Source organism: Galleria mellonella, unplaced genomic scaffold (assembly GCF_026898425.1).
Source record: "Galleria mellonella isolate WM207_F2 unplaced genomic scaffold, CSIRO_AGI_GalMel_v1 utg87, whole genome shotgun sequence".
Taxonomy (NCBI): Eukaryota; Metazoa; Arthropoda; class Insecta; order Lepidoptera; family Pyralidae; genus Galleria; species Galleria mellonella.
The window spans coordinates 3569470-3595666 of record NW_026442166.1 but is presented as its reverse complement, the minus strand read 5'-3'; the positions used below and the strand labels follow the sequence as shown (position 1 = coordinate 3595666).

Here is a 26197-nt window from a genome sequence, read left to right as displayed (position 1 = left end):
ATTAGTTTTTACGTCGCAGGGTTAAAGTCTTGTAATTCCATTTTCTGGAAAATTTATTTGATCGAATATTTATAGGTAAACTTTGCCAGTTCGTGTTTAATATTGAACGATCCTTTGAAAGTTGGTGTTCCGAACATTTTTTACTACATATAAAATTAATATAAATCATTTACTTTATTTTAAAAGCGAAAGATTATAGGGAAAGATTGTACCAAAAAAAAATTTTGAATCAAAGTATAATCATTTATTTCCTGAGGGAGACTTTGTACTAAAGTCGATTGCTTGGGTACCTCTGTCCCATTCGTGTTTCTACTGTGAAGCAGTTGTGTTTGCATAGCTGTGTTTCGGTTTGTAGGGTGGAATATAGCGTGAATTTACAGGGTACAGAGAAATAATATCTGAGTCCTCAGGAATGGCAACGCATGGGGGTTAGCATGGGCGAAACAGTCTACTCTGTTATGTCCATAGTACTGCTCATGTTTATAGGTGACGATTACCACTTTCCATCAGGTGGGCCGTCAGCTTGTTTGCCATTCTAAGTAGTATAAAAAAAAAAAAAAACTTAAAGTTAACAAGATGTACAATTCAAATATGCATGGATATAGATACCGAGAAATACCTTTTTTTTTGTCGAGAGGAAATGCTCATGCAGATCCACTTACCTCAGGGAAGATATGTGGGTACTGCCGGTCTCTTACCGGCTAAAACTCCCCGGAGGTACATGATCCGCCTGTTGTCGAAGCCGCAGAGAAACCAGGAAAGACTTGTCTTAGGTTAATGTAAGTCTAAGACAAGATAGACCATGTTTTATACGTAACGGGTTATGAAAGATCAGTAATCAAGAGATGTGTGTAAATATAGATCTTTGCATTTAGTTTTCTCTGCCTACACCACAAGAGATATAGCGTTAATATAGATAAATATTTAACAATGTTAGTTCTTATTTCTAATATTACATTCTCTAAATTCCAGGTCTACATCAGTGAGATATCAGTCCCTGATATTCGCGGTTGCCTGAGCGCCGTCCTTAAAATCGTCGGGCATCTAGGCGTCCTATTTAGCTTCACCATTGGTGCCTACCTGGACTGGCAACAACTAGCACTATGCATATCTGCCGCTCCTCTATTACTCTTCTGTACAGTTCTCTACATACCAGAAACGCCAAGCTATCTCATGCTGATCGGAAAAGACGAGGAAGCGTATAAAAGCTTACTTTGGTTACGGGGACCTAATTCTGACGTTGCTCAAGAACTAGCCACGATAAGGACCAACGTACTCGCTAGTAAGAACTTTAGCCAAAGACAAAGTCAAATGTCTGGCACGCAGTTTATAAATTCGCTTGATGTAAGAACTATGAATAGACTACTTGGACCTATCCTAGTCACGTGCGGTTTGATGATGTTCCAAAGGTTTTCTGGAGCACATGCCTTCTCCTTCTATGCTGTTCCCATTTTTAGGAAGACATTTGGTGGCATGAACCCTCACGGAGCAGCTATTGCTGTCTCCTTTGTTCAACTGCTGGCATCTTGTCTGTCAGGATTGCTCATCGACACAGTCGGTCGACTTCCTTTACTCATAGTCAGTTCAGTGCTAATGTCAATGGCTTTAGCCGGTTTCGGAAGTTACGCGTACTACGAAGAAGTGCACAGAAACCAGAGAATTCAAAACGTGATGTTCCACCAAACAATAGGACAGAATGACTGGATTCCTCTCCTGTGTGTACTGGTCTTCACGATAGCGTTTTCCCTCGGCATGAGTCCGATATCTTGGTTGCTTATTGGAGAATTATTTCCTCTCGAGTACAGGGCATTTGGTAGTGCAATGGCAACAGCATTCAGCTATCTCTGTGCATTTGTTGGTGTTAAAACATTTGTAGACTTTCAGCAGACTCTTGGTCTCCATGGGGCATTTTGGTTGTATGCTTCAATAAGTGTTGGGGGTCTTTGTTTTGTCGTATGTTGCGTTCCGGAGACTAAAGGTAGGGATTTGGATGAAATGGATCCAAATTATGTGCAAAGTCTCTCACCTAAAAGGTAAAATGGATATTGACATAGTTAACTTGGAAAACGGTCTTTATAAGTGGAAGATCCTGTAAATTTGCTCATTCATTATTTATTTACAAATTTAAATGTGTTGTTTAGAATACCTGAGACATTGATTTGAATTTGTAATTTATTTGGGGTTTCTGTTTTTTTTTCTGTTTTGCTAAAAACAAAAACAAAAATCAAACAAAAATTCAGATATGTGAGTGTCTTTGTAAAGTGTAAGACTTTAATAAGAATAATATTTGTGTAACATTTATTTTTTTTTATTTATTTTTTTTTTATATCCAATGACGTATTAATTTTAACTTATTATTGTATTTAAATTATACCTTATATGATATTAAAAATAAATAAATCAAAAAGGGTAAGACACATGTGGTTGAGACATTTAACAATGCGGGTATATCCAAGTTAATTAGATGACTGTATGTAGGAACAACAATGAATCGAATCCACCGCAAAATTTTGGCTGTGCTTATTAAAATTTTTAAATGAAAAAGAAAAAAAAAAACTATAACGCCACACAATTTTATGGTGGTACTCTTACAGTTTAGTGGTTTAGTATAAATTGATGTTATACTTGCATATCTTTCAATCCATATCTTGAATTATCATTTGTAAATTTACATATATAATTGGAAAGAATAACACTGCATTTTAAAGTGTCGTGGAAACAAAATATATCACTTATTCTGATGGAATAAAAATAATAATAATTTAATTATAAACTCTATTAATTACTTAAAATTAAGAAAAACAACATATATAGTGATAATAACGCGCACGCGCACATAGAACGCATGGAAGTCGTACGAGGGTTCTTCTAACACCCGCCAGATGGCGAGGGCGGGCGATGTAGGGGCCTCGGATCGAACCCTATTGCTCCGGGATCTTCTCTGGAGGCTACTGCCTCTGGGTCGATGGGTTTAAAGCCGACATATACAGATGGTATGCATGCAAGTCAAAGGGAAATTGACAGTAAGAAACACTAGATGGCGCTGCATGGTTCACTTTCAACATATGCGAATTGAAATGTCATGTAATTAGACAAAACGCTTGATAGAAAGTTGTTGCTGTAATTTATAAACAAGTACGGTGATCTGGATTTTATTTAAGTACATCATGAAATACATGGTACCCCTCATGAGTGGTCATTTTTGAGGTTTTACCTCGTGGTATAAAATTTAGTTTTGAAGGAAGGAATTCTGTAGTAAGCTTACTAAAGTTTATTTTCAAATTAAAACACAATCAAGAAGGCACAGTTGAGATGACAGAGATGTTTACATAGATGACTTTACAAAAAACCCTCTAGTAAAGTAACTAACCCCTCTACTAAAAAACTACCTATATCATTATAAGTAATATTATTCTTAGGTTTCTTTAAAGAGAATAGAGTTCACATGTATATACTTTCAAAAGAGGGAGTTAGAGAAAATAAAGTAGATTTTTTTTTTATCATTTATTTGGGTAAACTAACAATGGCAAATTAAAGAATAAAACATAATAAAAGAAAAATAAATAAATAATAAAAGAAAACATTGAGTAAATTTGCTGCCAACTCCGTTTCCCACAGTTTCGAAATGTGAGTGTTATGAAGAATCAGAGCAGAAGGAAAGACTAAATGAATTTATTTGTATTACAGAAATTTTTGTTACTATAAAAAATATTTTAATAAGATTTTGGCACAAAATATTTTTTCATTCCATTAGTTACGACCACGTTTTTTGAGTGGCAGTGTTATTCTTTACAAGTAGGATTACAATCAATTTGTTTTACTAACTATAATTACCTATGTATTATAAGAGTGCTGTGGTCCATGGTTTACCTCTCTAATGTTCTCTCTAGAAGTTCTTAATATTAGTAAAAAAAAAAAAAAAAGTATTTCTCATATTCTGATTAGCAAAATTATCCTAACGATACATATTTTTAAATCGAGCTTTCCTACCTTACTATGACAATAATATAAGACAATAATGTTATTAACAAACAAATGTGTATATTGTAATAATAAATAATTAAAGCAAGTGCATTCGTATTCTAAAACGTTTCCTTACTCGACTCGGCTCGACTCGGTCTCACTCGTTGAAATCGGTATTCTTAGTTGGCAAAATAATTCTTTATTGAAGTGAGAAATGTTTGAGGTAAGAACTAAATCATTAATCTTAAACAAAATTTTCGCATTACTAGATGGCGCTAGAATCGAAACTTTTAGTGTTTGTTGATTATTTTTAAAATAGTCATTGGTGTATCGCTATACTAACAGTTTATCATAATTTTTTTCTTTATTATCTTATATTTGACTACTTTGTAAAAAAAAAAACACATACTAACAAAAAACTTTGCGATTGTACGAGATACTTCATTCAGGAAAAGATTGCGTATTATCTGTTATTTCACGTACAGATTCTCAAAATAATAGATGACGATGCACTAAAATTACGGTTTTTGAGATTTCCTTGACGAATTCTGAATGATAGCTTATTCAAGGTTTAAATCGAGGAAGCGTCTTAGACTACGGATGTTAGGGTAGAACTACTTAGTACAGTTTTTACCTATTAAGAAATATTTCGCGTCTAAAAAATTGTGTTTTAACGATTTAATTATGATTTAACGTTACAGAATCTAATAAAGTCTGCAAAACATTTATCAGTTCAATATAATTATACAATAACTACTGTTTATACATAATTAAAATATTTTTAATACAAATTATGTAAATATACTCAAAAATTCAAAAACTGAAACAATTCTTGCATATATTTACATAATTTGTATTTAAAATATTATTATACCTGATATGATAACTTTAAACTTAATAATTATCTTTTTCTTCATTTGTAAAATAAAAGTTTGGGGGAAAATTAAACAAAAATGTAAATTTTTCACATTTTTGTGTAAAATTATAATTTTTCATTATTTAATAACAAAAGTAAAGAAAATTAAATAACAACAAAATTATTGTTATTCAATTTTCTTACATAGAATTGAAAAGACGAATTTTTACATTCTTTATTAAATACTATTTATTTATTTATTACACAAAATTATTTTAGTTTTTCTTTTAAAACTGAGGAACTTAAAATTTTATGAAACAGATTAGTATTAATGTATCTATATAAACAGGTAAGATGAAGTTAGTTTAATAAATATTTATAGATTTAGGGGAACAATTATTTTTCTTAGCTCATAACGTGAACTTATGAATAAATTGTGCGTTTTATAGTGACGTTAAAATATTTTGCCGTTTTTCTTAAAATACTGAAATGCGATTGTGGCGAAGTAAGTTGCACTTTGTGTTTGACAGTTTATTAAATAACGTGGTTTGTTAATTACAATGTAATCAACATTAATAATAAATAAAAAAATAAATAACATTTTTTATGAAGGTTTTGTAAGATTACTTATAGGTATTTAGTTGTAAAATAGTTAATTCACTATTCAAATATCTATACAATTATAATAAACTATATATATTGTATTTAAATATAATTATGTATAAAAATAATGTACAGCATTCAAAGTTGTGACTGTTATGGATGGCCATGATACTGCTCATGTTTATAGGCGACGGTTATCACTTTCCATCAGGTGGGCTGTCAGTTTGTCATTCTAAGTTGCATAAAAAAAGTAATAAAGGTTGACTGAGAGAGAATGCTTTAACACTAATTTTATACTTATATTGTATACTTACAAAAAATTTATTTAATTAATATTTAAATCAATTATTTTCAATTTTTTTGTTAATAGTTCACCTTTTTTAAAAAGGCGGTTTGACGTGTTTTAAAGATGCAACTTAATTCGTAATCACAATGTTATATTAAAATTAAATAGAATAGACAATTTTACCAAGAAAATGTTTGCTTAAAATGATTACATTATGATTTTATTCACAAATTAATCATAAATTTGCATTGATTATTAAATTTTTTCATCAAAATTACAAATAAAAAGATAAATTTACCATTTTAATATGCTCAAAAATTTAAAATATAATAATTTAATTAAATTAATCATCTATTTATCGGTTTATTATTATTATTAATATTATATGGAAATAATATAATCGTTTTAAGCGTTTTGTCGAATAAAAGTCCATTATAGACGGTTGCCTTTATTAGCTTATGCCAGCCACTTATTTAATCTTTTATAACGTTTTATTATCATTATATTTTATTTATTTTTTATTAAAAGAAAAAAAATAATAGTGGCTAGAGAACAGGTAAGAATTATATTTCAATTTATAAAATGTAAAAGAATATTTATTGAACTTATAATTTTGTTTTTAAATTTAATTTATTCATTTTAAAATTTATTATATTCTTGATATAGAAAAGAAATAATATCGAATATTTGAAACAAATAAACGACCATAATATTAGCTATACTTAGTTATGAATTTTATAACATTAAAAATGAAGTATTATAATATGTTAATACACATCTATTTAGAAGGCCTAAACCCCTGCAATGTAATTAAAAGTATTATTTGTTAGATTATTAATCATTATTAATTTGCGTCTAGAAATATAATAGTTTGAAAGATTATAAAACCAATAATGGATTATTAAATTTAAATAATAGACAAATAATAGGTTGTGAATTTATACATTTTCTAGATTTTTTATAATAACGATATGAATATGTATTAAAAATTAAAAAAAAAAATATAGAGAAAGCTTCGTATTTATATGGTAAGTTCCCTAAAAATCAACTTGCTTGCATATTAATCTAACACATAATGTAAAATTAGATAATAAACGAATATATTTACAATTTAATACATTCTTTTTTAACTGTAATTTATATTATTCTTGTATTTAAATCGTCTAAATTAAATTTTAATTTTTACATAATATATTAATTATCAACTTTTTGAAATAAAAACAATTATGTCAGTGTTGTTATGATTAAGGTAAAGAACTTTTTTTATTTTATTACATTTTTCTTTTAATAAATTAATTTTTAAACTTTTAAATTAAATTGGATCAATTTGTATTTTTACTTTTTGTATTAAACTAAGCGTGTAAAAAATTCAACTTTTGTGTGTAATGTGTAAAAATGTTATAGACGATATGGCTTAGCCTTTTAGCTTACGTGATGTGGTAGCGGAGTGTGCCTGTTCTAGCTTCTATTCCGTGTAGATTTTTAGATAGTCGAGTTATTATCTACCTATCATTAACTGCCACACATATGAAATAAATATAGATATTTGAGGGATTATATTACTTATGTATAGATTGTCCACGTTAACATGGCACGCCCCTCCAAATTTTTAATTCAATGTATATGACCATATACAAATATTGATGTTCTGTTTGTGTTTGAAAGAAAACATCTTCAATAGCGGTCCAGCCAAAGAAGTAATTATAATTCTTGGTCGAATAATTGTAAATATTTTTACTTACACATGTTTTAATTTTTCAAATGAGCGTGCCATGTTTCCTATGTACATTACTTTTTAAAACAAGAACAGAATCTGCAAACAGTCGGAATATTTTTTCTTCAATATTATACATATATAGACAAGTTATAAATTTACTCATTTCTATATCACAAATTAATTCTAATAAATGATAATAATATTGACAGATCGATTTATTATCTGTTTTTATATAGCTATATAATAATATATAACCACATAATAGCCAATTGTTGCCACGGTTGGCAGACGGGTTGGCAACCGCAGTTAAGCTTTGATGATGTTTTAAGAGAAAAATTACTGCCCATTCCTCGATCCCTTATCGAAGATGTGGCCCATTCTATACCGGAACGGTAAGGAAAATAATTTAATACTTTCTTTACAAATCTTTTTTTTTTTTTTTATTAACCAAAATGTGTGTATTGTAACAAAATCCAATCATTCGATACTTTAGTTCCTTCATTAGAAATAATACATCGCCGTCGGCTGTTTGCAGTTATGTCCTTGACCTTTCTGTTTTTTTTTTTTTTGTGCGACTCGTTATTAATTTCTGTAATTAACGTGTAGCCATTAAGATAGAAAGGCTTTAACTAGCTTAGTGTTTCCATAAAAGACTTTAGATTGTACAAAAAATATTTCAAAATAAACATCTCTATAATTATATGTATAAATACAATTATATATTACAACATATCTAATTATTTATTAGACTGTAGAAAAAATCTTTTATTTTGTATTAGATTATATTAAGAGTTTGCATTCGTGATTCGTCACATTTTATTTAAACAATTTTACTTCTCATTTAAAAATGTAAACATGTACGAAAATGGCAAGCAATTAGCACGATAAAAAAAATTATGTACCTTTAATTTGTTTAAGAAATTAAATTGTACTTTTAAAATAAATAAATTGTTAATGTGAATGACAATATCCCATGTGACGTCACTTGGCAGTAAAAATATTAACTATTTATAAAAAAAAAAGTAATATTTAAACGGCTTTTGAATATAGAATACAATAATTATAAACTTTCCAAGTAAACAAAAAATGAGAAAAATTAGAAAAATAAATTAAAATTAATTAATTAAAATAAAATAAATTGTTGAATAGATTTATTCATTTATAATAAATAAATAAAATAACTATAAAAATGCTCATTCTAAGATATAGACAAATGTTAACATTCTGTCAAGTGATGTTTACAGATTATAAAATTGACAATAACAGTGTGCAAAATAAATTATAATCTATGTAGATTTTAGTAAATATACCTTGATCGTAAGATTTACCTAATGCGAATAGGTAGGGTACCTACTTCTTGTGTTTCGTGTAAGCGCTGAAAAATGCCTGAATAAAGTAATTCTTAGATTCGTTTGATATCAAACAGTGTTTCATTTTTCTGTCAACCAACATAGGTGGTTTTTTTATGATATCCCAGAATCAGCTATGCTTTTATTTTAGCAAACAGCCTAGACATTAGCCTTGCCGCAGCGATGAAATATTAAAAAGGTATTTACTAATTCCTAACCTAAGAACAAGGAATTACATAGAAGGAATGATAAAATGAAAACTGTAAACCATATTCCGCATGAAGAATAATAAGAGAAGCAGTTTCTTTAGACAGGGGGAAAGGGATTGTTTGTAATGGAGACTGAGAATCCCATTGCTAGCAATATAGCCAACCAGGTCGACCTTCTCGCGGTTCTCCCTGGAAACTATCATGGTTAATTCCTGATGAATTCATGATGATGGGCTAACTGGCCTGTTTTCATTCTCATCTGTCACCCTTCACTGGTGCTCCGCCAGCGTATCCCGTTAGCGCAGGCGGGGTTACCATGCCATTTTCACCCATCAAAAAAAAAATAGTTTCTTTAGACATGAACAGCACCAATAATATTACAAAATATACTGTAACTGCCCATGATAACATTACTAGGTTGCCATTCTTAACGGCTAAGATGTGAAGTCTCTGTATTCTATAAATTCCCATACTTCAAATCGAATCATTTTTAGTATGGATGTATCAAAGAAGTAAAATGGCAGTCTTAATTTGTACATGAACGCCATCTAGTAGCGCTATGAAAAATCAAACTTCATGCATAATGTCAGAATAGCGACATCTATTAACTTTACGAGAAATCAAAATGCAAATATGTTTTGTTTTTGCTAATTTAAATTATTGCTGCAGTTTAAAAATATCATATGAATCCCTTCTAGATGGCGTCACGTGAATAAAATACTTTAAACCTTATTTTGAACTAATGATAAACATTTTAGTTTTTATCACCAGTATTATGAGAGTAAATTTTTAAATTTAGCTATCAATAAACGAAATAATGATAATTTATGACGAGATAAACTTGTAAAGAGTTTATAACTTATATACACTTGTAAACAACTAAATAAACTTGTAAATAAATTTGTAAACACTTTTTCTTAATATTATAAGGATTGTTCGAGACTTTGTTCATCACGAAAATTAACTTAACTTATACAGTTTTTTTTTTTACAATTTATTAAATATTAACACTTACAATTAATTATAAATAGTCTCCCAAGCCACCATATTGAGGCAGCGTACTTAAGACACTGGTAGCATTACACCAAACTTATCTTTCGCGCAAAGTAGCTACCAGCTCTTGGGTCGTCAGTAACCTCGATGAGGTGCGCTGCGACATTTTAAATAAATAGTAAATAATATTTTTAATTATGATTAATTATGACAAGAGGTTTTTTATATAAAATATCAAAATAGATTATAAATACTAAATACAAATTAGGTGGAATTTAAAAAAAAAAAACTTATTTGATCGTCGACAATGTCAATGTATTAAAATAAAGCAAAAATAATAGATATGTTCAAAAGTAAAAATTAAAAGCAACGGTTAAAATATAAGAACACTGGGAAGATATAAGACAAACAATTTAAGAGATTTTTAAACATAATACGCAGAGAGATCACAGCTTAATCTTAGCTGTCCGCGAACCTCTAAACGTCTTTATAGCATCCAAAACGTCCTCAGAGAAAACTTGCGGCAGTTCTAAGGCGAGGAAGTGACCGCCATAGGGGATCGCTGTCACATTTACCAAATTATGGTATTTCACTCGTAAAGCGTTCGGAGGCTCGTAAATAAGCTCGTGTTCCGCTTGAATCACCCAAGTGGGCACAGTGGTTGGTGTTCTGAAAAATTCAACAATTTCATATGAAAGGCTGAAGAAGTATGCTCAGATTTTCAGCTATTCTTTTTAAGACAAATTGTTCAGTTTCATTAGCCTGATTTTCAGCTAATGCCAATTTTGTAAATCCACTATCGGCGCTTGATGCGATGAAACATTTTTTGCAAATAAATTGTAGTTACATATCTGCTTCTTTACAGTCGGCAACGTTTTAACGTGGATTGAACCACGGCATGTTTCATTCACTTATTTATTTATAGCAAAGCGATAGATTAGAAATTAAAACATTAGTAAAATAAATATTATAATAAATAAAACGGCCTACCTGATGGAAAGTGGTAACCGTCGCCTATAGACATGAACAGTACCACAGACATAACAGAGTATACTGTTTCACCCATGATACCCCCCATGCGTTGCCATTCCAGAGGATTCAGGTGTTATTTCTCTGTACCCTGTAAATTCACTGCCATATCCCACCCTTCAAACCGAAACACAGCCATGCAAATAGAACTGTTTAAAGATAAAAACATTAATGGAACAGAGGTACCTAAGCAAACGACTTTTATACAAAGTTTCCTTCTGGTATCCATCACTTCCAGTATTAGTCCATCATGCATGGGCATTCGAATGACTATGTTATTTTAGACATAGTACATAAATATATATAATAGAATGCTCTGTTAACACCATAAATTTATTCAAAAAACTAACTGTAAGATAACATTCCGAACCCAATAGTAGAAACATAAAAGTTGACGATTTAAAAGAGCTTATAAACAAGTCTATTCGAATAAGGAATGACTTGATTTTAAATTTTTTCGAATTTCCTTTCTTTTTTTTTTATTTATTTAAGGCAAACATACAGCTTTAATAACACATATGGTAATTACACAATTAAATAATTCATCAGTAAATAAAATTTTAATAACAATACCGTCGATTACTATCGGCACGGCCGGTTCGCACCTGTACTGCTCAGTTTGCTCCCATTTATCATTTATTTCTCTGCTCAATTCTTTGATTGCTCAGCAGCCAGATATTGTTATTGTCAATAACAAATTAGATAGATTTTCTAAATAAAGTTTAAAATTTTTAAGTTTCTAAAATGTATCTATGGCTCACTATACGTTTTGGAAAACTGTAAGTGTAGTGATTAATTTATAAATAAATAGGGGGGTAAAGAGGTTTCTTCAGGGTCGGCAACGCGCGCGTAACACCTCTGGTATTGCAGGCGTTTATAGGCTACGGTAACCGCTTACCATCAGGTGGGCCATATGCTTGTTTGCCACCTCAGTGGTATAAAAAAAATAAACAAATACAAGTGAAGGTTGTATGTTTCCTTATTAAGAAACAATACTATTGAAAATTACAGCAAACATATCAAATTCTGAAAAACCAAGTCATCATGAAATTAATTAACTGTTTTGAAAGAAATATAAGTACTAGGATTACAATTAAATAAGTCAATATGGCAATAATGATTGTTGTGTGTGTCACAGTCTCTTTTTTCTGTCTTTCTCCCTTTCTCTTCTTTGCCCTTCTTTATATTTTTTCAATTTTATTCAATTAGTTATTATTTTTCTTAATAAAAAAAAAATTGACTTTCAAGGAAGAAAACGATCAACATAATACACTTAAAGTTCTTGTCTACATTGAGAACAACTTTTTTTAAATAAAAATAACTGTATGGAACAGCAATGTGTAGGAATGTTATTTAGGTGTAATGTCTTAAGGTGGTTGAACCGGGGTCATTTTCATACAAAACATTTTTGTAATACACGCTGTAAGTATTACAGTACTTTATTAACAACCAATGCCATTAATTCTTATTTTAGGAACAACTACTCAGAATGGGCACCATGAGCGGGATAATACATTATGTGATATATATGGTATAGTTTGTCTCTATTATGGAAGGTAATCACCTTCCATTAGGCATCCACTTGTTAAAATAAGAAGCCAAATTCTTACTCGTAAGTTCTGAATGCCAACTCTTTTTTGGACGTTGTCTCCGCATACAATCTCATCGATGTAGTTATGCAATTGCTTGTCCAGTATATCATGAGTATATCGATAAGCTCATCCCTAGTATATTTTCTTGTAAGTCCCCCGTCTTTTAACTGTCTATATTCCTTATTAGTTGACGTAGAATACTTTTCTAGGATATACGCTAGAAGACCAGAAGGAGAATCAGTGAGACCCACACCTGAAATAAAGCAATACCCTGTGGAATTAAACTCATATTGGTTGCAGTAATAAACACTCGTGTTTCCACTCATTATGAGTATGCTATTATCAGAAAAAGTTCTAGCAAAAAAGCTCCACAGTTCTTAGAAATAGAAACAGACCTTCAAAAATAGACAACTGTCGCCGCGCTAGTACAAGGCTTCCTTTTATATTTTTATGTTACATTTTTTCTAAACAATTATGTGGCATATAGAACAAAATATAAATGATAATACTAAGACACCGCAAAAACATAGAAAATCTTTGGTAGGTCGTTTTCACCGCTTTATACTTAGGGCTTTCCTTAATCTCTAATCCCCGTAAATCAGGCATTTCGATCAGTGTTGTACTATATTGTATCTCTAACCAGGAGTATTCTCTTGACAGTGACTTAAACATCATCTAGACTACTTAATATTTGCTCGTTCAGGAGCAACTATTACGTTTAGTTCTTTACTTTTTTTTTATAACACAGGGGGCAAACGAGCATGCGGGTCACCTGATTGCTAAGTGACCGCCGCCCATGATCACCCACAATACCGAAAACACTGCAGGTGTAATGCCGGCCTTTTAAAAAGGAATACGCTCTTTTCTTGAAGGTTATGATGTTATATCGGGTCGGAAATACTGCTGCTGGAAGTTAATTCCAATGAGTGGTTGTGATTTTGTCTAAATCGTACCGACAAAATGTGTCTGTGTATTGCTCGAGACCTTGACTATCGAAGGACTTATCACCTAGCAACTTATAAATTTATTTCTAAGAAGAGACAATGCATAAGCACATCACATCATGTTGTGATATCACTTTTCGTTAGCAAAAACTTCGTCATATTTTATCATTCCAAGCTCTATTAAGGAATACGAGATATCTATAACTCACCTACGGTATCTGGTTTCGTAGCTTGAATAAGGAAGTATCCAGATTCTTCTAATAAAAACTCAATAGTCTTTGTCAGAGGATACAAACGATGAACAAGTTTCGGGTCCATAAAGAGATAAGGATTCACTGCCATACCGGCTATAAGTATAAGAGCTTTTGGGTCTAGGACTATACCAAAGTTAGTGTGATATCCTAGCACTTCCTGCAAACAGATATTTAATAATACATTAAACATGTGCTTTTCATTCATGGATTTTTTTTTCTCTCTTCTCATTCCTTTGCATTCATGTTTCTGCAGTGAAACAGCAGTGTTTGGTGTTTGGTGTGTGGTGTGGGTTTCAAGGATGAAATAAAGTAGTTAAATTATAGGATACGAAGGAAAAACATCAAAACATTCTCAGAAATCGGCAACAGTAGAAGCGTCACAGTTTTCTCTCTAATATCTATGATGCTGTTCATGTCTATAAATGGCGATTGCCACTTTCCATCAGATGGACTGTCTGTTTGCTTGCCATTTTGAGTTCTATACTCTGTTATGTCCATGGTACTGCTCGTCTCTATAGGCGACGAGAATGTAGATACCTTCGGAAATATTGTAGCCATAATGCTACCAATTATGCTACCGGCATCTCCACCTTGGATGTAAAACTGTTGATGCCCAAGTCTGTGCATGAAGTTCCTCAGTACAACTCCTATTTCAACTGGTCCAAGTCCTGGACGAACTGCTGACTGTAATATGAAAGATTAAAGGTTAGATATAACTAACTTATTTGGTGATATAGGTCATATAAATGTATTTAAAACATATTTTACCTTGTTGACTCATAAATCAAGAACGCGAAAGTTTAAAATTAAACACTTGTCTTAAAATAGTTTTTTTTTTTTTTTTTATACAACTTAGAATGGTAAACAAGCTGACAGCCCACCTGATGTAAAGTGGTAACCGTCGCCTATAGACATGAGCAGTACCATGGACATACATAGAGTATACTGTTCTGCCCATGATATCCCCCATGCGTTGCCATTCCTAAGGACTCAGGTGTTATTCCTCTGTACCCAGTAAATTCACGCCATATCCCACCCTTCAAACCGAAACACAGCCATGCTAACACAACCGCTTCACGGTTGAAACACGAATGGGACAGAGGTGCCCAAGCAAACGACTTTTGTACAAAATCTCCCTCTGGTAAAAAGTTGTTTACATAATTAGTTATTCGATTTAGTTCATATAAACGCATTAATAATTTGCAATCTCATTAGCGTTAATTGTATGTTACATTTGTACCCACGTCAATGGTTAATATAATATTGTTCTATATTTAAGTATTTTATTTACACGTAACATTCATGACTTGTATTTATACAACTGCTGTTAATTCTTTGATGTTTAACGTAATAATTCTATTAATTTTATAATTAGAATTTGTTATTTGATAATACCAATATCTTACCAGAGGGAGACTTTGTACAAAAGTCGTTTGCTTGGGCACCTCTGTCCCATTCGTGTTTCAACCGCAAAGCAGTTGTGTTTGCATGGCTGTGTTTCGATTTGAAGGGTGGGATATGGCGTGAATTTACTGGGTACAGAGGAATAACACCTGAGTCCTCAGGAATGGCAACGCATGGGGGGTATCATGGGCGAAACAATATACTTTGTTATGTTCATAGTACTGCTCATGTCTATAGGCGACGGTTACCACTTTCCATCAGGTGGGCCGTTAGCTTGTTAGCCATTCTATGTTGTATAAAAAAAATCATATTAACTTGGCAAGTCTTCAAAACAAGACAACTAAACAACGTTCTTCAAAAATTAAGGGGATTTTATTTTATGAATAATAATGGAATGGTAACCCCGGCTGCGCTATCGGTATACGCTGGCGGGGCACCAGTAAAAGATGATAGGTGAGAGTGAAATGACAGGTCAATTAGCCCATCGTGACAAATTTCACAAGAATTAACCACGATGGTTTCCAGGGGGAACTACGTGGAGGTCAACCTAATAGGATATATGTTAGTAATGGGGCTGTTAGATCCCATTATTAACAATCCCTTCCCCCCTCTAAAACTTGAAGAATTAAAGAATTTATTTAAAAACAATAAATATACTACTCACGTCAGAGTACCCGAAACCTGGTAAACTGGGAATAATCAGTTCCAGCACGAAGTCTCTCCCATCACTCAGGGTTGTGAGGAAAGGCACCGCTCGATAAAATTCAAGTATGGACGACGGCCACCCATGCAGAAGCAGCAGTGGTACCACTTTCTTATTGTGGTATACTGATTCCTAAAAGAACACGTAAGTTAATTTTTTTTTAATGGATGATAATGGAATGGTGACCCCGCCTGCACTAATGTGCTGGTGCCCCACCAGTGAGGAATGATAGGTAAAAATGAGAATGCAAGTTAGTAACATTGTCATGAATATAAATGAAATTCAGTACGATGAGTTCCAGGAGGGGTCACGGGGAGTTCAATAGAAAGTCGATTGCTTGGGTACCTCTGTGATGTCTTTGGTTCTGTTCAAGTCTATCACCATCATCATATCAGCCATTAACTGTCCAGTGCTGAACATAGGCCTCCCGCTATTAAAGGGTTTTGCCAGTAATTGCTAAACTTGGCAAGCGGGTTAGCAGTCACAGTTAGTTTATTATGATATTTTAAGAAGGACGCTACTGCCAATCCCTCGATCATTAAGTTCTCTTAGTCAACTCTTACGACACTCACGGGAAAGGAAGGGGTGGCCAACTTGATGTCGGAACCACACGGCGAAGTTTAAGTCTATAAGCGACAGATTCTATTCTGCATCAAGCGAATTTTCAACTAATATGGTATATCAAGTAATTTATACCACATACCTCAGGCTTGACCCAAACAAAGTGTATATCTAATCCCTGGATATTTGTCTTGAATTGTGGATACTTATTGATGTAGTTCTCACGCTCGGCAAACGGATAGTCCTGTGCCCAGTACTGTACCCAAGATTCCAGGGTATCAGTATTGAATCCATATTGAAAGCCGATGCCTTCTAGAGGTGGAGTGAAGGGGCGGTGGTGTGTCAGTCGAGTCCTGAGATCTTTTATCATCTGAAATTAATAATGTAGGTAAATATAAATTATTTTATAATTATATAGCGACGGAATAAATAAATAAATAAATAAAAATATATTTTATTCAAGTAAACTTAATAATAAGCATTTTTGAATAGTTTTTTTTTTATTAATTTACTATCCATTTCGGAATGCATTTTGAGTTGAGAAGTATGGACAAGAAACACAGCTGTTGTTTTTTTTTTCTTTTTTTTTACAACACAGGGGGCAAACGAGCATGCGGCTCACCTGGTGGTGAGTGACTACCGCCGCCCATGATCACCCACAACACTAACGGCATTGCAGATGTGCTGCCGGCCTTTTAAAAAGGAATATACTCTTTTCTTAAAGGTTATGTTGTCGTATCGATTCGGAAATACTGCTGCTGGAAGTTGATTCCAAAGAGTGGTTGTGCGTGGAAGAAAGTGCCTTGAAAAACGCACGGTGGAGGACCGCCACTCATCCAGATGGTTGGGATGAAATTTTACTTTATGGCGGTTTGTACGATGGTGAAAATCAGCAGCAGGTATCAATCCGCATATTTTCAAATAAGAGTTAAGTGTACAACAAAAAAAATGACTGGATGAAATGAGCATCACCAACTTCGTATTGATAAAAGAAAGAATGAAATAAGAAAGGGTATGTTACTAAACATTTTTTATATTAACAATTTTGGACTTATCATGACACAATTAATGGTAAATGGTATCTACAAATCTACCAGAGGGAGACTTTGTACAAAAGTCGTTTGCTTGGGCATCTCTGTTCCATTCGTGTTTCTACCATGAAACAGTTGTATTTGCATTGCTGTTTTTCGGTTTGAACGATGGGATATGGCGTGAATGTACTGGGTACAGAGGAATAGCACCTGAGTCCTCAGGAATAGCAACGCATGGAGGGTATAACGGGCGAAACAGTATACTCTGTTATGTCCATAGTATTGCTCATATCTATAGGCGACGGTTACCACTTTCCATCAGGTGGGCCGTCAGCTTGTTTGCCATTCTAAGTTGCATAAAAAATACAGTAATTTTATAATTGTTACTTACTGATTCGTTAAAGTGGACTCTAAAGGGTCTAATGCTGGTGTCTTGTGTGGTGTTTTCTTCTGGACCCCACCATTCGTGATAATCTAATTTTGGTGGAGGAGGAATTATTGAAGGCCAAATGGAATCGACAGGATACAAAATGATGACGGAGACAGTCACAAATAGCAGTGGACACATCTGTAAACGAAACATACAACGGGCATTTATTTTAATAAGAAAGAAAACTAAAAAAAAAATAAAACATTTGCAGAACTAGTTCTATTAAATTCAAAACTAAACTGCTGAACCGATTTTGATAAAATTCCTGTGGAATCAATATGTAAGTATGTCCTTATAGATAAAAAAAAAAAGAATTTTTCAAATCGACTTATAATTAACGGAGTTATGACGTAACGAAGATAGGAAAAAAAATCCAACCGAATTGAAAACCCCATTCTTTTTTAAGTCGGTAGAAAAGAAAGAGAGAAAATATTTTAATATACACTCTACGTTAAAATATTTTCACTTTTTCTCTTATATTTATCTTTGTAAATCTCACACTAGAATAAATTTAATTTAATAATATTATAATTGCTTTAAGACTAGTAATAGAAAAAGAAAATAAGTAAAATAAAAAAAAAAAAAAACCTTCACAATTACGAGTAGTAAGCCGGTGTTTTTAATACATTAACACATCAATACTAAACAGTTTAGAGACTGGCAAATAAATGAAGCATATTAGACTATGTTGAAATAAAGTAATTTCATTCGGCATTGAGACATCCATTTTTAGGGTTGTCAGGTACACTAAAACGGGAGCGATTTTTTAAATTAATATTTTTCAAAAATTAATATGTAATGATTATTTGTATTTATTTATTTAAATAATAATTATTTATTGACAAATATTAAAGTTTGTAACAATAGACAGCAGCGTCCCTCTTAAAATATCTCTAAAGACTGATTGCGGTTGCCAATCCGCCTGCCGAACGTGGCAACTACGGGAAAAATCCCCCAAGGGGGAGGCTTATGTTCAGCAGTGGACAGTAAACGCATCCACTACCTACCTATCAGGTCGTCACACCATCTAGTGGTGGGGGTCGTCCTACACTGCGTTTGCCCGTACGCGGTCGCCACTCAAGAACCTTTCTTACCCATCGGTTGTCAGTGTGTATATATGTGTGTGTGTTATTTGTTTATATATAACTTAGAATGGCAAACAAGCTGACGGCCCACCTGATGGAAAGTGGTAACCGTAACCTATAGACATGAGCAGTACCATGGACATAACAGAGTATACTGTTTCGCCCATGATACCCCCTTCCGGTATTATTATTATCTTTTATGTGCAAGTCAGTATAATTCAAACTGTGACACAGCAAACTGTTCAAACTGAACACTACATTTACAATGTACATTTATGGCATTATTAATTATTTCTTATCTAAATACCTAAATACTTTTACCTTTTTTCCTATATAAAATGGATATTTTTTTCTTTTTTCAATAATAAGTATAGATAAATTTGAGTATTTTATTTTTTGTTTTAATGGATGATAATGGGATGGCAACCCTACCCACGCTAACGGTGGTACATTGGCGGGGCACCAGTGACGGATAACAGGGGAAAATGAGAAGGCAGGTTAGTTGGCACATCGTGATAAATACACCTGGAATTCAGCATAATGGTTTCCAGGGGGGACCACGTGGAGGTCGACTTGACAGGGTATATTATTATGGGACTGGTAGTCCATATTACTATTAATATTAATAATGCGTTCTAAGAACAAGAATGTCAAATCTGATTTTTTTATAGAAGTCTACGCGGACGAAGCCGCAGAATTAAGCTACTATATGATATATTTTTTAATATGTCTATGAAAAAATATCGAAAAAATAATGTATCATATATATTTATTTATTTAACTCTTTATTACACCATCAAAAAAAAATATACAATGACAAGTGAATAATTTAAGTGAAATACAGTAACATAAATACAGATTGAAATATATACATAAAGGTACAAAAGGCGGTCTTATCGCTAGGGCGGTCTCTTACAGACAACCTTTGGTTAAAGGAGAACAGATAGAAGTGGGTAGGTGGCGCAAGAGTGAATTAATAATTTTTCGTGCATAAAATATGTAAAAAAAAATATAATAATTTACCATATATATATATATATATATATATGGTAAATTATTATCTCGATATTTTTGTATGGAGTGGAGTCATGGACAATAAAAGCAAAGGAACGGAAAAAGATTGATGCTCTCGAGATGTGGTGCTGGCGAAGGATGCTGCGAATTCACTGGACAGCAAAGCGCACGAATATATCTATCCTGACGCAACTCCGCATAAAAGATAGGCTCTCGACAGTCTGCTATCGAAGGATTCTCGGATACTTCGGTCATATTGCTCGACGACAGTCTGATCCAATCTGGACAAGCTAATGATTGTAGGCAAGATAGAGGGAAAAAGACGACGTGGATGACCACCTAGTTTTTTTTTAATGGGTGATAATGGTACGGTAACCCCGTCTGCGCTATTGATATACAATGGCGGGGCACCAGTGAGAGATGACTAATGAGGATGAAAGCAGGTCAGTTAGCCCATCCTGACGAATTCAACTAGAATTAGCCACGATGGTTTCCAGGGGGAACCACGTGGAGGTCGACCTGACAGGGTATATTGCTAGTAATGGGGCTATTTGACCCCATTATTAACAATCCATTTCCTCCCCGATCACCTAGTTGATAATCGGACCAAGTCCGATCATCAACTCCCGTCATGGGACTATCAACTACAACTGCCCTACGAGAGGCTGAAGACCGTGCCAAATGGAGTAAATATATAAGAGAGGCAACAGACACCTTTCAAGGACACGACCTTCATTAATGAAGTGGACGAAGAGAGAAAGAGAGAGAGATGATATATTTATAAAAAAATAAATCCAAGTACTGCACCTGCTTAAATATTTAACTACGTTACTTGAAGCAATGACGAAGTGAGTTTAGAAAAACAACTTGTTTTTATCACCAGATGAAGAGAGGCATTAATTGCCTCGATACAAATAATTTGTCAGTAGTTACCATGCTTGGCAGGCAGGTTGGCAAGTGTAATAAGTACCAGAGGGAGACTGTACAAAAGTCGATTGCTTGGGTACCTCCGTCCCATTCGTGTTTCAACCGTGAAGCAGTTGTGTTTACAAAAGCAAAAAAAATATCCTGATCATTGAACAACCCCCAGTGTCACGAAGGCAAAGTCGCGAGTAAAAGCTAGTTTATAATAATAGCAGTATTAATTTCATTTATTATCAATTAAAGCGAAATATAAACACTTATGAGGGTTCAAAGCTACAAGGGTTGGTTTCCCAGGGGATTATCTCACCCCGGGGGTGAGAAAGTCAAGTGTTAAGAGAGGGTAAGCAGACAAATAACGGCACGTGGCTGGCTGGTGCGATAAAATATAAAATGGATGAATGAATTTCGATTGATTTTTACTAAATTTGCTCAAGTTTTGAAATAAACATGCTGCCAAGGTTTTCCCTAAAGATTACAGTATGCGGTTATACATATATAGCAATATCTATATATCTACTGATCCAATAACGATTATGTTAAAAGTCTGTTATCTAAAAAATAATATTGGATAACAGACTTTCAACATATTAGTAAATAGATATCCGACCGATATGGGTGATATCGAAATGGGTGATGACCTTTTCTCCGCCGTCTGTGTCAATGTCCTGAGGAACTCAATATATATCAGTTCGATATCCAATATATAAAAGGTTAAACTTATAATTACCAGGGGGACACTTTGTACAAAAGTCGATTGTATCTGTAATAATCAGAGGGAGCTTTGTACAAATGTCGTTTGCTTGGGCACCTCTGTCCCATTCGCGTTTCTACTGTGAAGCAGTTGTGTTTGCATGGCTGTGTTTCGGTTTGAAGGGTGGGATATGGCGTGAATTTACAGGCTACAGAGGAATAAGATCTGAGTCCTCAGGAATGGCTACGCATGGGGGGTATCATGGGCGTAACAGTATACTCTGTTATGTCCATGGTACTGTTCATGTCTATAGGCGACGGTTACCACTTTCCATCAGGTGGGCCGTCAGCTTGTTTGCCATTCTAAGTTGTATATATATATATATATATATATATATATATATATATATATATATATATATATATATATATAGATAGATAGATAGATAATCTTTATTACCAGTAATAATGTTAAAAAAATAAACAATAAAAAGAGAAAAAAAAAATTCATTTTGCTGGTAATAGGCTTATATATATATCGCCAATGTCTAGTTGTCGTGTCTATAGGCGACGGTCTTCACTTCTCATCATGGGACCGTAAATGCCATAAAAAAAAATAAGCTAAATACCTACTTGTTTCACAAAGTTCCGCTTGCAAACTCCACAATACTTGTTATCTGATATTTTCACGGCTTCGGAAGAAAAAAGCTTTAATTAAATGCGCTCAATAATTAATTAAAGTTTGAGCACCGTGGATGTTTAGATTATGAACTTTGAAATGCAATGTACAGTTTTTTTTTTGAGGAAAAAAGTTTTTAATAGCGAGTCGAAAGGGATTTGTTAAATTAATACAGCTAATCTGTATATTTGTTGAAATTATAAAAATGTATCTGTAATAATCAGAGGGAGCTTTGTACAAATGTCGTTTGCTTGGGCACCTCTGTCCCATCCGTGTTTCTACCGTGAAGCAGTTCTGTTTGCATGGCTGTGTTTCGGTTTGAAGGGTGGGATATGGCATGAATTTACAGGGTATAGAGGAATAACACCTAACTCCTCAGGAACGGTAACGCATGGGAGGTATCATGGGCGTAACAGTATACTCTGTTATGTCCATGGTACCTGCTCATGTCTATAGGCGACGGTTACCACTTTCCATCAGGTGGGCCGTCAACTTGTTTGCCATTCTAAAAAGTTAAATTGTAAAAGCTAGTATATTTACGTGTAAAATTAAATCACAATCCTAGAAGGGGGAAAGGGATTATTAGTAATAGGACTATACTCTATCCGGTCGACTTCCACGCAGATCTCCCTACAAAGCAACCGTAATCAATCAATTGTTGAATCCATCACGACGGCCCAAATTACCTGCTATAATCGTCACCTATCATCACTAACTGGTGCCCTGCCAGTGTATACCAATAGCGCAGGCAAGGCTACTAGTTAATTTCCAACCATAAAAAAAATCTATTGGGCCATATACATCTAATATAAATTATACAAACGCCAATAAATGTATGTATATCAATAATTACTAGTACCGCATTCGAGTATTCTGACACTTCCCTATGGTTCACTGGGAGAGAATGCTTTTAGCATCAAGTCCGCCATATACACATATTTGTACTAATGAATAAATAAATAAATAAATAAATAAACGTTTAACGTTGACATTACACCACCCCAAATGGAGGGAGGCGCGTGCGGTCCGCTGATAAGGTAGGGGTGGAGTTGGCGTTGTTATTACACTAGCGGCCCGCCCCGGATACGCACGGGTAGATAGGTAGACGACCTCTAATCTTTTTTATACAGCCCATGTTTTTTTTACTAACAATTTCGTTTTCTACTAGTGAAATAATTTTCAAAATTGGCCAGTTCTAAGTTTCCCCATTACAAACAAAAAATAATGTTATTTAGAAGGAATTTATATTAATAACTAGTATGTATAGATTTTAAACACACAACCGAGATTTAAAATTAACTAGTACACAGTTTTATTAGTTTTTTTTTCTTCTCAAAGGTTGACTGTAAGAGATCCCTCTATGTGATAAGTCCGCCATTGTATATTAAATCTTTTAATGTGTCCAATATAAATTATAGTATATAGTAGATACAACATAAAAAAAGTGGTTATTGTGACATAACGATAATAGTTGGACATATAGTATCGCGAAGTTTTTCGTAGTTATTGATATTTTCTTCAATATTGTAGAACATACTTTTGTTCTATCATCAATAGTTTCCGCAGCGCACGCGACGAAAGATATTTTATAGCATTTTTTTACACCTTGAGTTACGTTACTAAAATTTTGGTAAGGATCCCTAATCTTTTCTAGCAATAAATATAGCTTATGTTACTCAAGGTGAATGTAGCTTACTAATGGTGAAAGAATTTTTGAAATGGGTAAAATAGTTTTTGAGTTTATTCGTTACAAACATACGTACACACAAAAATACAAATCTTCTTTCTTTATAATATTGTTGTAGATAAAGATTTAACAATACATTTTTTAACACAGTGTATGACGACTTCCCACTAGTTGGAGTGACGACCTCAAATGTATTGCAGGGAGTTAGTCGATCAGATGGCTCAGAGTCGTTCTTTATAGCAGTTCATATGGGATGTCTATGTTCAGCAGTGGACAGATAGCGGCTGAGATGATGATGATGATGATGAACAACAATTTTTGGTCTTATAAAAAATAGCGACTTCAATTCAACAAGACAAAATTATATTTAAAATTTAGCGTTGTTTACGCATATTAGAAATAACACTATCGGGCTTAAGAAGAAAAAATATTTTTTTGCAAGTAAATAGTACCTACATACCTGTTTCTTTAGTGCCGACGTTCAACAAGTATATAGGAGGGGGGAAGGGATTGTTTGTAATGGAGACTGAGAATCCCATTGCAGCAAATCGACCTCCTCGCGGTCCTCCCTAAAAACCATCATGGTTAATTCCTGATGAATTCATCATGATGGGCTAACTATCCTGTTTTCATTCTCATCTATCACCCTTCACTGGTGCACCGCCAGCGTATCCCGTTAGCGCAGGCGGAGTTACCATACCATTTTCATCCATAAAAAAAAATAATATTGGGACTATTTAATTGCAAAAAAATACTTTGCACTAAGTCTCGATCGTGTATTTAAAATAAGTTTTGTCATTAAAATAATAAGATAAACAAATTGTATCTTACTTCAACAATAAACTGATAAAATAAAAATTAAATAACCTTAAAACATTTATAAAAAAAAAAATCTTTGTGGTCACTGCCAATTGCCATAAAATAAATAAACAACGACTTAAAAGAATTTATCGGAGTGACTTAACATTTACAAATTGCAAATCTGATCCCCCGTAATGGCTCCAGTCTCCCATAAAAAAATAATCCGCATCATAAATGTATGAGAGCGCAGCACGCGCCCTCTACTGGGGTGTGAACAATATGAGATTTGCGGCCTAATACGATAAGGTATTGTAAAATGTTCTAATATATATATTCTATAATAAAATCTAATATATATAAAATTCTCGTGTCGCGGTGTTTGTTATCAAACTCCTCCGAAACAGCTTCACCGATTTTTATGAAATTTTGTGTGCATATCGGGTAGGTCTGAGAATCGGCCAACATCTATTTTTCATACCCCTCATTGACAAAGGTGACCCACGGCAATTTTTTTTTAATTTTTTGACAATTTATTTTTATTTTATTATGACTTAGCATTGAAAAGTACATACAAATTCAAATTTTCACGTTTTTACGATCAACCCCTGTTTTTTTAATCGCGATTTTTATATGCCGCAATAGGGTTACAAGATGACAATCGAATATAATAATTGTAGTACGATAATTTTTTATGTATAGTTCTCGAAATAATGTATATGGCAAAACAACGTTTGCCGAGTCAGCTAGTAAATATATAATAATTCTGTATGAATGAATGAGTATACTTTATTTGCATTATACAATATAGGAAATAAACAAGACAATTTACAAACGCAACGATACAATTGTATAAGTACAGTAAGGCGGTCTTATTGCTGAGAGCAATCTTTTCAAGACAACCTTAAGGTAATGGACTAATTGTTGTACAAGTAGGTATGATAGTGCTTTATAATTAAAAAAAACATCTTTAGCAAATTAAAAATATATAAAAATTATATACATATATTCACACATATATACATACATATATATACATACACATACATATATACATATACATACATATATACACACACATATACATACATATATCTGTAATATATAAAGTAAATTTGGTTGATATACGAGAAAGGAATAGAAATGTGGCTTTACAATGGAGAACTTTATTATTTTTTATTTGTAATATTTGAAAAATTAACTTAATTGACTACATATTGTTATTATTATTTCTATACCACGAAGGTGGCAAACAAGCATACAGCCAGTCTGATGGTAAACTGTCACTGTAGCCTATGGACGCCTGCAACACACTATTAAAGATATTTGATCCAAAAAACATTTAATCCAACGCACAAATTTCATAAGCTTGATGTCTGTGGCATCGTAACTCCTA

At 33.1% G+C, this 26197-nt stretch overlaps 2 protein-coding genes across 2 annotated transcripts in view; one reads left to right on the top strand and one right to left on the bottom strand.

The window, feature by feature from the left end:
• Window positions 1-3774, top strand: part of LOC113509126 (facilitated trehalose transporter Tret1-like) — a 76674-nt gene extending 72900 nt beyond the window's left edge. Inside the window, exon 6 of the mRNA XM_052902108.1 lies at window positions 973-3774. Coding sequence (XP_052758068.1) covers window positions 973-2037 — 1065 coding nt within the window. The 3' untranslated portion in view covers window positions 2038-3774. The remainder of the gene's footprint in view (window positions 1-972) is intronic.
• A 6248-nt stretch (window positions 3775-10022) lies between these two features.
• Window positions 10023-18659, bottom strand: LOC113509120 (juvenile hormone epoxide hydrolase-like). Its single transcript, XM_052902116.1, has 8 exons — window positions 18513-18659; window positions 17886-18062; window positions 16597-16833; window positions 15864-16019; window positions 14333-14479; window positions 13751-13952; window positions 12616-12850; window positions 10023-10645 (listed from the first exon to the last, which is right to left on the bottom strand). The coding sequence occupies exons 2-8, from the start codon at window positions 18060-18062 to the stop codon at window positions 10423-10425; spliced, it is 1377 nt and encodes a 458-aa protein (XP_052758076.1). The 5' UTR covers window positions 18513-18659; the 3' UTR covers window positions 10023-10422.
• Between the last annotated feature and the right edge of the window lie 7538 nt (window positions 18660-26197).